The sequence below is a fragment of the Lissotriton helveticus genome, chromosome 2_1 (genome assembly GCF_964261635.1).
Source record: "Lissotriton helveticus chromosome 2_1, aLisHel1.1, whole genome shotgun sequence".
Classification (NCBI taxonomy): Eukaryota; Metazoa; Chordata; class Amphibia; order Caudata; family Salamandridae; genus Lissotriton; species Lissotriton helveticus.
In genome coordinates, this window is record NC_136059.1 from 355467496 (window position 1) to 355480852 (window position 13357).

The following is a 13357-nucleotide window of genomic DNA, read 5'->3' on the forward strand; positions in this document are numbered from 1 at the left end:
ATCACTCAGCACCACCACAGCATCACTCAGCACCACCACAGCATCACTCAGCACCACCACAGCATCACTCAGCACCACCACAGCATCACTCAGCACCACCACAGCATCACTCAGCACCACCACAGCATCACTCAGCACCACCACAGCATCACTCAGCACCACCACAGCATCACTCAGCACCACCACAGCATCACTCAGCACCACCACAGCACCACTCAGCAGCACCACTCAGCAGCACCACTCAGCACCACCACAGCACCACTCAGCACCACAACATTATCACTCAGCACCACAACATTATCACTCAGCACCACCACATTATCACTCAGCACCACCACATTATCACTCGGCACCACCACTCAATCACTCGGCACCACCACTCAGCAGCACCACTGCACCACTCAGCAGCACCACAGCACCACTCAGCAGCACCACTCAGCAGCACCACTCAGCAGCACCACTCAGCAGCACCACTCAGCAGCACCACTCAGCAGCACCACTCAGCAGCACCACTCAGCAGCACCACTCAGCAGCACCACTCAGCAGCACCACTCAGCAGCACCACAGCACCACTCAGCAGCACCACAGCACCACTCAGCAGCACCACAGCACCACTCAGCAGCACCACTCAGCACCACTCAGCAGCACCACTCTGCGCCACCACAGCACCACCACAGCACCACCACAGCACCACCACATTATCACTCAGCACCACTCAGCAGCACCACTGCACCACTCAGCAGCACCACTCAGCAGCACCACTCAGCAGCACCACTCAGCAGCACCACTCAGCAGCACCACTCAGCAGCACCACTCAGCAGCACCACTCAGCAGCACCACTCAGCAGCACCACTCAGCAGCACCACTCAGCAGCACCACTCAGCAGCACCACTCAGCAGCACCACAGCACCACTCAGCAGCACCACAGCACCACTCAGCAGCACCACAGCACCACTCAGCAGCACCACTCAGCACCACTCAGCAGCACCACTCTGCGCCACCACAGCACCACCACAGCACCACCACAGCACCACCACATTATCACTCAGCACCACTCAGCAGCACCACTGCACCACTCAGCAGCACCACTCAGCAGCACCACTCAGCAGCACCACTCAGCAGCACCACTCAGCAGCACCACTCAGCAGCACCACTCAGCAGCACCACTCAGCAGCACCACTCAGCAGCACCACTCAGCAGCACCACAGCAGCACCACAGCACCACTCTGCGCCACCACAGCACCACCACAGGACCACCACAGCACCACCACAGCACCACCACATTATCACTCGGCACCACCACAGCACCACCACATTATCACTCGGCACCACTCAGCACCACTCGGCGCCACCACAGCACCACTCGGCGCCACCACAGCACCACTCGGCGCCACCACAGCACCACTCGGCGCCACCACAGCACCACTCGGCGCCACCACAGCACCACTCGGCGCCACCACAGCACCACTCGGCGCCACCACAGCACCACTCGGCGCCACCACAGCACCACTCGGCGCCACCACAGCACCACTCGGCGCCACCACAGCACCACTCGGCGCCACCACAGCACCACTCGGCGCCACCACAGCACCACTCGGCGCCACCACAGCACCACTCGGCGCCACCACAGCACCACTCGGCGCCACCACAGCACCACTCGGCGCCACCACAGCGGCATCACGCATCAGCACCACCACCACAGCAACACTCAGCACCACCACCACAGCACCACCACATTATCACTCAGCACCACTCAGCACCACCACATTATCACTCAGCACCACCACATTATCACTCAGCACCACTCAGCACCACCATAGCATCACTCAGCACCACTGCAGCACCACTCAGCAGCACCACCATAGCATCACTCAGCACCACCACCACAGCACCACCACAGCACCACCACATTATCACTCAGCACCACTCAGCACCACTCAGCACCACTCAGCACCACCACATTATCACTCAGCACCACTCAGCACCACCCCAGCACCACCCCAGCACCACTCCGCACCACCACATTACCACTCAGCACCACCTCAGCGCCACCACAGCACCACTCAGCGCCACCACAGCACCACCCCAGCGCCACCACCCCAGCGCCACCACTCAGCGCCACCACTCAGCATCACTCAGCAGCACCACCATAGCATCACTCAGCAGCACCACCATAGCATCACTCAGCAGCACCACCATAGCATCACTCAGCAGCACCACCGCAGCATCACTCAGCAGCACCACCGCAGCATCACTCAGCACCACTGCAGCACCACTCAGGACCACCACAGCATCACTCAGGGGCACCACAACATCACTATGCGCTACCACAGCATCACTGAACGCCACAGCATCACTCCGCGCCATCACAGCATTAATCTGTGCAACCATTCAACAACTGGTTCAAATATGTTCTCTCAATGTTTCAAGCTTCATTACAAATGTCACAAAAAAGATGTTAATATTTCACTTCTGTTCTTGGATTTTCGTCACAATAAAATACATTGAACATAATCTTCACAAAAGCTATTTACAAAAGTTTAAGCTATTGTCATTATAAATTACAATCACTTTTATTTAAGTATTAATTATTTAAAAAAATTAAAACGTTATTTGTAATATCAATACATCTGTCACTTAAATACAAAACATGTTGCATTACAAATGCTATAGGTGTCACATTTGCGAAAGTTATAACTATTGGCATTGTAAATGACAACGCTACTAATTTCGCAATTTTCAAAACCAACACATAAATAAAAAATTTGTCATTTACAATAACAGTTGCTCAAACTTTCCTAATGCGAGACCTATTGCATTGCAAATGCTTGTTACCATTGTTTCACACCTGCCTCCACCACAAATTATAAGGAGGCCTAGATATTGTTTGTGGAAAAATATGAAAGCTTAAGCAACAAGCATTTAAAAACCGCTCCCCATTTTAGTGGCAGGTGAAGAGGACAACCCTTGGAGATTTTGACACGCAGTAGATGAGGGGATAAAAGCAAAAACAACATATAGTAATCTAGATTCGCTTATAAAGTTAGAGGTGGCAGAAATAATGTAACCAATATTTCCTAACCTAAAGGAAAGATTCCGTGGCATATAACCATTATAGAATTAATGTGAAGTCATTTAATTCTTCGGGTTTAATGAAAAGTTCTAAAAAACACGCTACATCTTTTTTGAGCATATTGCTACATGCATGAATTAAGTACAAGTGATAAATGACAGTTAACATCAACTTAGGTTTGCAGCCATCACATTTTTTTGTGATAAAAAGTACTAGTAGTGATAGTAGTCTAAATAATAATTTTTCATGCCTTTCTCCTATTTTCGAAATGAAAATAATACCAGGCTTCGGCAGTGATCCTGTATCTTCATTTCATAACGGAATTTTAATACTTGGGTGTTTTTATAAAACCTTCTTAGATTTTCTGGTAAAATATTGCATCTATGTTGAGTAAAGCTGTTAATCTTTATACATTTTTGTTTCCTTCTGTAGGTGGCATAGATCATGCTGTGTTAAATGAGTTACCTCCAGAGCTGGTGGAGGAAATTGAATCGAACATGCCACTTTGGGAACGTGTAAAAATGAACAAGCGAAAACGTACCACTGTTAATGAGAAGCCGAAGTATGCGGAGATCAGTTCTGATGAAGACAACGACAGTGAAGAAGCATTTGAATGTAAGTAGCATGCACTGCCTTGCTGATTTAAAGTGACTACGTTTTACTTTTTCCTCCACATATTTCCACTCTGAAGTCCTACCAAAGTCGGTAGGCCATGTTGAGTAAATGAGGGTTTACGGTGCCCTCTGCTCCCTCATTCTGCACCAGACGTCATATCCTGCAGGAACAAAAGCATTCAGGAGCATCTGTCAACTGTGCTTGGATTTCAGTGTGGAGTTGGCATGTAAGGCACTACAAACAGAATTTTCACCAAGTGGATTTGGATTACCATAGTTCAAGGATTCATTATCCTTGCGAAATACAATATTCACAATACAGTGCAATAGAATTATTTGTATTAAAAAACATAGATCATAATAGGAGTACAAACATGGACCTTTACCACCCAGCATAGTATATCACATATGATGAATCTAATGTACGAGCAACATAGACAGATAAAAATAGATAATATTAATGCTAAATGTATATTATTTAAAGTAATATAGAAGTCTGAATACGTGTATTAAAGATTTCCTATACCAATAAGGAATAAAAGTTCTATGCTCTTGATATTTACCTATACAAGATCCATGCGTATTTAAATAAGATAAGACTTCTACCTTTATAAGGGTGGTTTTGTATTGTGAGATGTACACGAGGAAGAAGGAAAGGAATAATGCGAGTAGGTAGTGCTTTGCAGCAAGAAAACCCCATATGGATTGTATGAGTTAGTGCAGTGACGTAGCCAGAAAGGCTATAATTCCTTCTCAGGAGCAACAAACCTGTCCAAAGTAACCTAAATTACACAATAAATATGTGGGAAGTACCCTTTTTTAATGTGAATTGTGTACCCTCCTTAGGAGGGAGACCCATACCCACCATGTATAAGAAATGTGGTTGAATGACTTCCATTCTGATCATATGACCATGAATGCAGTTGTTAAGAGCATATCCAGTATAGTCATATCGAAGCTACGTAGGGTACTCAGATCTTTAGACACACATTGGCCTAATATCATTGTGATGTATTCTAGAATTACTGGAGTATGGAAAATTGCTGACAATTGTGATTGGACATGGTCCCAGTAGGGTCTGAGAAGTCAACAATGATCAAACATATACTGATGAGAGCAAGCTTCATCATTGCAATTCCAACATTTGTCATCGCAAAGTTTTAATTTATGTTGCTTAGCTTAAGTCCAGAAGATTCATACATTATTTTACTTGGAAAATAGCAGGAAAAATAGTTTTTCAAGGCTAGATTATTGAATGTTTTCCGACTGTCATCTGAAATGTGAGCTAATGAATCGGAATCACAATGTTTGGACAATTTGACCAGACATAAGCCAGCTACCTTGGAGGCCTTTAGGGAGGTAAAAACAGGCCTATGAATTTTAGATACGTTGTCTTTCAACTTTAAAAAAGTATAGAAACCAAGCACTGAAAGGTTGTGGTTTTAAGCTAAAGTAGAAAAAGGTAGTGGGTAGTTCTCTTCCAGGGGATCCTCATCAATAGTCATAAGCACTGAATATTCCCGCCCATGTGCGGGGACCCCGGAAATAATATAAAACATTATATATGGAAATTACATATGTACAGCTCCACATATATGTATGTACATATATCATTTTTTCTCATACCATTGCAGCTCCCAATAGGAGGCTAAACAATGGAATTACCCATATAAAGATTTGCAAAACATATAAAAAAATACCTGAGGTCAAGTAGCTCTTGAACCCTGTTTTTTAATTAGCAGAAAACACTCGTATATCATAAAGTACAAATAAAGTAGACATTGTTAGCCTACAGGTTGCATTGTAAACCAAAACCATAGAAAATGAAAGCATTCTCAACAAACTGGCACTGTGCCTTTAAATCAGCCATGACCCCCAGCTTCCCATCATGCCTCAGGGGTGACAGGTCAGTTCTTTCTGGCTCCTTCAGTCAGGACCCTGGATTTTCAGCTCTTACCTTTTTTTGATTTTCTGTCAAAAATATCTTGTTAATCTTCAAGTTTTTCACTTTCACTCGGTCTTTTGACTTCAGAGTGCTGGTGCTTCCTTTGCACTTCCTGTGGCAAGAAGAAGGCCAGGACTAATACACACCCTGTGTGTATCCTCTGTCTCCCTGAGACACATTCTTCAGACAGCTGTCGTCACTGCAAGAACTTGTCAAGGAGCACCCTTAAAGACAGAGAGAATTCGTATCTATGACTTCTCTGAAAGAGGTAGGTCTCCTAAAAGGCAGCAGAAGAGGAGAACCCGGTCGATGTGGAAAGAAGTCCCGACCTGTTCTCTGTCGGGATCGGCGTTGAAGCTGCCTACGACGACGAAAACAACATCGAAGACTTTGATGACGACGCATCATCACTCGGCGGTGAAGGTACCGGTTCCTCCGTTGACGCCAACCAGGCGGCTTTCAATGTCGAGAGACAGGTCTCCGTCGTAGACAGGTGGGCATATGACGTAGACACAGATCACTCCGTCGTCGACACGGCGATCGACGTCGAGGCACAACGCTCCGTCGTCGCACCGGTGATCGACGTCGAGCCACAGAGCTCCGTCGATGCCTCATCACTGGCGTTCGGCATCGAAGCAGGTTACTCCGTCGCCGTCTCACCGGCGTTCGATGTCGAGTCACAAGTCAGCCGAGATCAGTTCACCGGTCTTCGGCGTCGAGGCACAAGACACCTCCTTCGGCGTCGAGGAAGCAGCAGCATGGTTCCTCGACGTCGAGGCAGCAGACTCCTACGAGAACGACGTCGAAATTGAGAACTTCGTCACCGGTCCATCACCGGTCGACGTAGAGACAGAAATCTGTTGAAATGACATCGATAAAGGAGGCGACATCGGCGTCTGAGAGGCGTTCAAAGTCAAGGGGGCGTATGGTCAAGCCCCCCTTCTGAGAAGAGGAGGTCTTCATCAAGACAGGTGTCTCCGTCAAGACCCCAGGCAGCACATAGACGCTCCAGATCTCAGTCTAAGTGCCCTTCAGGAGAGGCCTCTCCTCCAGTGAGCCGATCGTCATCACCTTCAGGCTCTCATGATTCACACCGAGGTCAACATCCAGGTCCCCGGAGATTGTGATCTCGTCTTCTGACAGTGTAGTGTCAAGACATTCACCAGCAAGGCCATTGCATGAAGAGGTGAACCCATCTCCGGCACATTCTCCTGAGAGGAGATTAGGGCAGAAGTCGCCTTCCATCAGGTTGTCACCTAGATGATACAGACCATTGCATCACTGGGCTCCTGACCAGGACACAGCGTGGGAGAACTCCAGTCCCCAACACAGGTCTCCATTGGCTCGTTTGATCCAGCAAGCGGATCGGGATCGATCCTCTTCAAGACCCAGAGAGCGGACACGCACCCCGGTGCGTTCAAGCAGACTGAGGTCCAGATCAAGGAGCAGGAGAAGAGAGCACAGTTCTTCTACTCCTTCCTAGTCTTCTACTCACAATTCTCATAGAGACTATTCTCCATCACTGACGGACAGTCCACTGTTGAATCTCTCCAGTGGATGACATTTACACATTTCAGGACATTCTAGGCAGAGGGGCACTTAAGCTGGGTATTCCCATGCCAGTTCGCCAGAGCAAGTCTTCCGTGATCTTTGAAACCCCGCATCACAAGACAGCGGCTAAACCTCTGCTTCCCTTGGTTCCGGGCATCATAGAACCAGTCATGGAGGTCTTCCTCACACCAGCGACGATTAAATCCGCTCCAGCGAGGATTCTGAAAAAATATTGTTTGCCAGAGGATGACCCACTCTTCCTCAGGGCCAACCCTCCCCCGGATTCAGTAATAATCGCGGCGGCGAGAAAGACCCATACCGTTGCATCTTCCTCCACTGTACCACCAGACAAGGAGAGCAAGACGCAAGATTCCTGGGGATGGAGGGTGTGTGGCACTTCGGCCTCCTTGCTGAAAGTATCCAAATTGCATCTCTTGGCTGAAAGTGATCGCTTACAAAAATGAATGGCCAAAGAGTCAATGTAATTGACGACAAAAGTTCCCCTGCAAGCAGACCCTCAAAAAAAATTGTTTCCAGCACAATTAACAAGCTAGCCTGTATGAACCACTAATTGGCCGCTTGTTTGTGTACTTTACATTAGGACTGGTGCCCCATAAATGAAATTAATTGAGGCATCTCTATCCCGCCCCCATTTTGTATATGGTGTCTACATGAATGTGTTTCGTTTTATGATTGTGTAATGTGTTTTTGTATTTATGGTGTAAAAAGTCTTGACAATTGTGTTTTGTTCTTGGTCAAATGTAAATATTTCAAAAATGTGTAAATAAGTAAAAAAAATTACTACAATGATGATACTGCCCGCTTAGGATTATTGGCTAGGTGTGGTATAAAAATATGAAATGCATTTATCTGGCCATCTCTTTTGTTTAATGAATTAGAGTGGTCTAGGCCAGGTAGTAACTAGACCCAAGCCTTTGTTGGTTCCAATCTTTTGATAGACTGGTCAGGGGCATTTGTGTACGCCTTTCCTCCACTTCCGCTGATCCCGAAGGTGGTGAACAAGCTGGCTCATTCGTCCACGAGGATGATACTCATTGCCCCCGACTGGCCGAGGCAATGGTGGTACCCTGTCCTTCTGCACCCATCAGAGTGTCATCACAGGAGGCTACCGTGCAGACCGGACCTGCTATCCAATATGAACGGGAGGATTCATCATCCCAACCTTCCTCACTGAACTTGGCAGCATGGCCTACAATACGGCCACCTAGAACTGCCGCAGGACTGCAGGTCCATTTTGAAAAGAAGCAAGACGTCCTTTCACGAGGCATTCCTATGCATGCAAGTGGAAGCGTTTTTACATGTGGTGTATGCAGAACAATTGTCATCCTATCAAGGGTCAGGAATAGGTCATCCTCCCTTACCTACTGTATCTGGCGAAAGCAGGGTTGAAATTTAATTCCATTAAGGTGCATTTAGCCGCTATAACGGCTTATAGACGCTCACCTTCTCAACCTTCTATCTTCCAATTACAAGCTATTAAAGATTTTCTGCAGGGCTTGAGAAGGTCTACCCTCCGGTACGACCTCCGTCACCTCCCTGGGAACTAAACCTGGTGCTATCGAAATTGATGGGTCCGCCTTTCGAACCCATTCACAAAGCAACCTTGCAACATATTTCTTGGAAGGCTGCATTTTTGGTAGTGATCACGTCAGCTCGCAGAGTGAGCGAGATTCAAGCACTCTGTTCTAAAGAGCCCTATACAGTTTTCCATCTAAATAGGGTGGTGTTTAGGACACATCCCTTTTTCTTCCTAAGGTGGTGTCAGATTTCCATGTGAACCAGACCATCTCTCTAGCCACCTTTTCTCTCAATCCCTCCACTCCAGCTGAGAGGGTCTTGCATTCTCTGGACCTGAAAAGGGTTTTAAAATTCTATCTAGATCGGTCCAAATCTATAAGAAAATTTGATCAACTGTTTGGCAACTATGGGTCGATCTGATCTGGTTATGCAGCTTCGAAACGTTCCTTCTCCAGATGGGTAGTTTCATGTATCAAACTTGCTTACCAATTGGCGCAAAAGACCCTGGGTTTTTCTCCCAAAGCACTTTCCACCAGGGGAAAAGCAGCTACTACAGCTTTTCTTCATAATGTGCCCATGTTAGAGATTTGTAAGGCGGCGACCTGGAGGTCCGTCCATACATTTACCAGACACTACTGTCTAGAAGCAGACACCCAAGTAGGCCAGGTCTCCTTGCAGAATCTGTTCAACAGCTGATTTCGGCTGTTGCAGTTTTGTTGGGTCATGTTTTTTCTCATTTACCTGCAGGTGGTGGATGGGCTTGCTATTCTATTCAGTGCTTATGTCTATTGATGAGGATCCCCTGGAAGAGAAGGATACGTTACCTACCTGTAATACTAGTTCTCTTCCAGGGGTATCCTCATCAAAGTCATAAGCAACCCACCCGCCTCCCCAGGTAAATGAGATACGACCAAAGTGTAAATGGATATTGTTGAGCCCTGACTTTCAGGGTTATGCAAAGAACTGACCTAAGTGTCACCCCTGAGGCATGATGGGAAGCTGGGGGTCATGGCTGCCTTAAAGGCACGGTGCCGGTTTGTTGAAAATGCTTTCATTTTCTTTGGTTTTGGTTTACAATGCAGCCTGTAGGCTAACAATGTCTACTTTATTTGTACTTTTTATGATATGAGTGTTTTCTGCTCATTAAAAAACAGAGTTCAAGTGCTACTTGCCCTCAGGTGTTTTTTATATGTTTGCAAATAATCTTTATATGGGTAATTCCATTGTTTAGCCTCCTATTGGGAGCTGCATTGGTATGAGAAAAAATTATATATGTGCATACATATGTGGAGCTGTATATATGTGATTTCCATATATAATTTTTTATATTATTTCCGGGGTCCCCGCACATGGGTGGGAATATTCAGTGCTTATGACTTTGAGGCTACCCCTGGAAGAGAACTAAGATTACAGGTAAGTAACTTATCCTTATCCACACCAAATAAATCTTTAATTTGTGAAATGTGCTTGGATGCCCAAGATTCCGGTGAGAAATCAGCAGACTCAATTCTAGTCTTGGAGTTATACCAAAAAGCTGTTAGCATGGAGTTTAACAAAGGTATCTGCATGTGTTCATGCAACATTTTAATAGCCCTTATAGTGCTGGAGTCGATTATCTGTGATTGAGGAGCTTTAAATTTAAGCATTTTGATGATGGCTGAAAGAGCCTGGACACCGGGAGTCTTCTTGACAGTTTAGCGATGATTCCAGCATTGAGTATGTTGCTGTAACCCAGCTTGCAGCTGATGAATACTTGGGTGACTGTTGCACAAGTGTTGGTGGGTATCCATTGGAAGATCTCTTTGAACACCTTTAGTGTGTGGAAGCCAAAGACAGGGACTGCGCTCCCTTGGCTGGTCGTGGTCAGTCAGCTGCCATTTACTATTCCAAGGTTCTTTGCGTGGGTTGGCGGGAGGGGTGTTGGTGAGAGTTGGGAAGATCCCAGAGTGAGGTGTCTTTGCAGAAGATTACTACTTATGTCTGCTCTGTCTTTAGCTTGAGAGTGTTGGTTTTCTTCCATCTGGCGACTTTGAACATGGAGGCAGAGAAATTGGTCTGGGTGTTTGACGTCTTCTTGGAGAGGTAATGTATGATCTATTATCAGCATGGGATATGTTGATTCCGTGGGCATAGATGCTGCTGGTGTGTGGGTATGATAGGTGTTGAACAGAGTGAGACTGAGTGAGGATCCTTGTGTATCTACTCAGAGTTTTTTTTTCTTTTTCTTTTTGGGTTAAAGACTTTTATTTAGGGTTGCAAAGTAATACACCGCTATTTAGCCAACAACCCGGAGGCAGGCAGCATCAATAGGTACAATTAGATCTCTTTTTGCGGTCACATGATACACTTGCTTACAGTCCGCAACATGTTGCATGTGATATATCTAGGGAAGAAAAGCAAAGAAACAAACATTTTAAACTAAACCTAAAGCTTCTGTGTTTTGTAACGTCAATCTTGTCAACACATGGATTATCGTGTCACCATCTCTGGAGCGAGCCCTTAAGTCCCGGCCAATAGACAAGGGAGGGAGGGGGGGGGGGTGGGGGGAAAGGGGCGATGACATGCCAGGCGTCTCCCCTCGGGCAGTTTACTCATCCAAACAGTCTCAGGTGTGGGGCTAGCGTCCACCCACCCTCTATCACAACACCCTCTGTGCCAGCGTTATCAGTCATATCGCCACTTCATCCAGGCCCTCGCATTCCTGCTATCTAAAACCCCCATCCTCTCGCATCTTCACACTGTCCACCCTCATTCATCCAACATGGTGCCAGCCAGCAGGTTCGCCAGGGGCTGCCATATATCAGCCGGTCTGGACCTCAGCGGGAGTAGTTCCCAGTAAGTAGTCAGCTGATCACGACAGTATAATGCCGAGTTAATCCAACCTGTTACCCCAGGAGCGCCCTGTTGCTTCCAATGTAGTGCAATTTGTCTCTTCGCCAGTAGCAGCAACATAGCGATAAGTTTTCTCGAGGCACAGGGTATATCGGCTACCATTCCCAGAAGCGCCATCAGGGGGTCCGGAGGCAACTGCTCTCCTAGGATTTGTCCCAACTTTGAGAACACCTCAGCCCAATATCGCTGTATAGGAGAGCATGTCCAAGTTAGGTGGAAGAAGTCCGCATCCATGGCGCCACAACGCCAGCAGCGAGAGTCGGCTATCAACCCAAGTTTGAAGAGCTGAGCCGGTGTGCGGTATAGCCTATGTAGAAAATTAAAGTGGATTAATCTCAATCTGTAGTTGGGAGACAGGTTCTCCAACTGAGTGCAGCTGAACGCCCATTGTTTGTCCGTTATGCTGAGTCCCATCTCAACCTCCCATTGTGCTTTGGAACCGGGTCGTATCCATGGTGCCGTATCCTGTGTTACTTTATAGATCCTAGTAATCAATTTATGTGGAGATTTGTTCGCTAATATGTATTCCAACGCCGAGACCGTTGGTGGCACCGTCGGGAACATCGGGTACCTGGCCCTACACGCCGCTCTGAGCTGATAATACAGGAGTAGTTCAGATGCTGTAGGGACCTCTGAACCGCAGATGTCTCCCAGCTCTACAAAAGTGTTGTCCGGGTATAGATCACTAGCGACCAAAAGCCCGCTCTTACGTGCCCTTTCAGATATCGCCGCGTCCAGCAAGGGACTCTGTAACGGATTACCACCCAGCTGCATTGACGGAGCATATAATTCAGCAACGCCCGCCCGTTTCGCTATGTTTTGCCAGGCCCATCGTGTTGTTTAAACTGTGTTCACATCCACCGGCGAGCGTTTGTATTTTTGGTAGACCGTCGTGGCCAAGGGTGTGGGTGCCGACACGTCCGTCTCGATCGCCACATGAGGCTGGTACGGGATCGGGTGCTGCCAATAATGCAGGTATTGAGCCTGAGCACAGTATGCGTATAGCTCAAAATCTGGAGCCGCCAGACCACCCTGTTTAAAGGGAAGCGTCAGTACCTTCCACTGAATTCTGGGCTGTTTGCCCGCCCATACTAAGTCCAAAATCGCAGAGCGTATGCGCTTAAAAAAAAGATATCGTAAGTGGCAGAGGTATGTTGGCAAATATAAAAATTTCGGAAGTATAACCATTTTAGTTATGGCTATCCGGCCCGTCAGCGGCAGAGTGACCCATTTTTTCACCTTCGTCTCGAGCCAGTCTACTGCCCGTCCGTAGTTCAATAGCCATAGGTCTTGTATCGAGCGGCTAATATGGATCCCCAGGTACTTCACCTCTTCCGACACCCAGGCTATGGGGAACTCAGTGCTGCATTGTACCGTACCATCCGTCAGCGGCAGTATCGTAGATTTAGACCAGTTAATGGTAATGCCCGTCAAACCACCGTACCGCACTAGTTCACGCATGAGGGGGTCTAAATTGTCAGCCGGGTTCCGTACAAAGATTGTCATGTAATCGGCATATAGGGACACCAAGAGCCCCCTTGAAGTGAACCCTATACTGCGCTGGGTATGGTGTTGCCGCAGTCTCGCCGCGAGGGGTTCTGTGGCGATGGCGAAGAGCAGCGGCGATAGGGGGCAGCCTTGCCTGGTTCCCCTAGAAATACTTATCGTCCGCGAAATCTGTCCATTTACCTTCACTCTCGCCGTAGGGCAATTGTACAGATGGCAAATTTTCTGAATAAAAAG

The 13357-nt window shown here is 47.3% G+C and overlaps 1 protein-coding gene across 14 annotated transcripts in view; it reads left to right on the forward strand.

Moving 5' to 3' along the window:
• NIPBL (NIPBL cohesin loading factor) overlaps positions 1 to 13357 on the forward strand; it is a 1942504-nt gene that overhangs the window by 671878 nt on the left and 1257269 nt on the right. For all 14 annotated transcript variants that reach the window (XM_078674965.1, XM_078674957.1, XM_078674966.1 and 11 more), the window contains one exon: positions 3506 to 3688. In XM_078674965.1, the coding sequence (XP_078531091.1) occupies positions 3506 to 3688 (183 nt within the window). The remainder of the gene's footprint in view (positions 1 to 3505; positions 3689 to 13357) is intronic.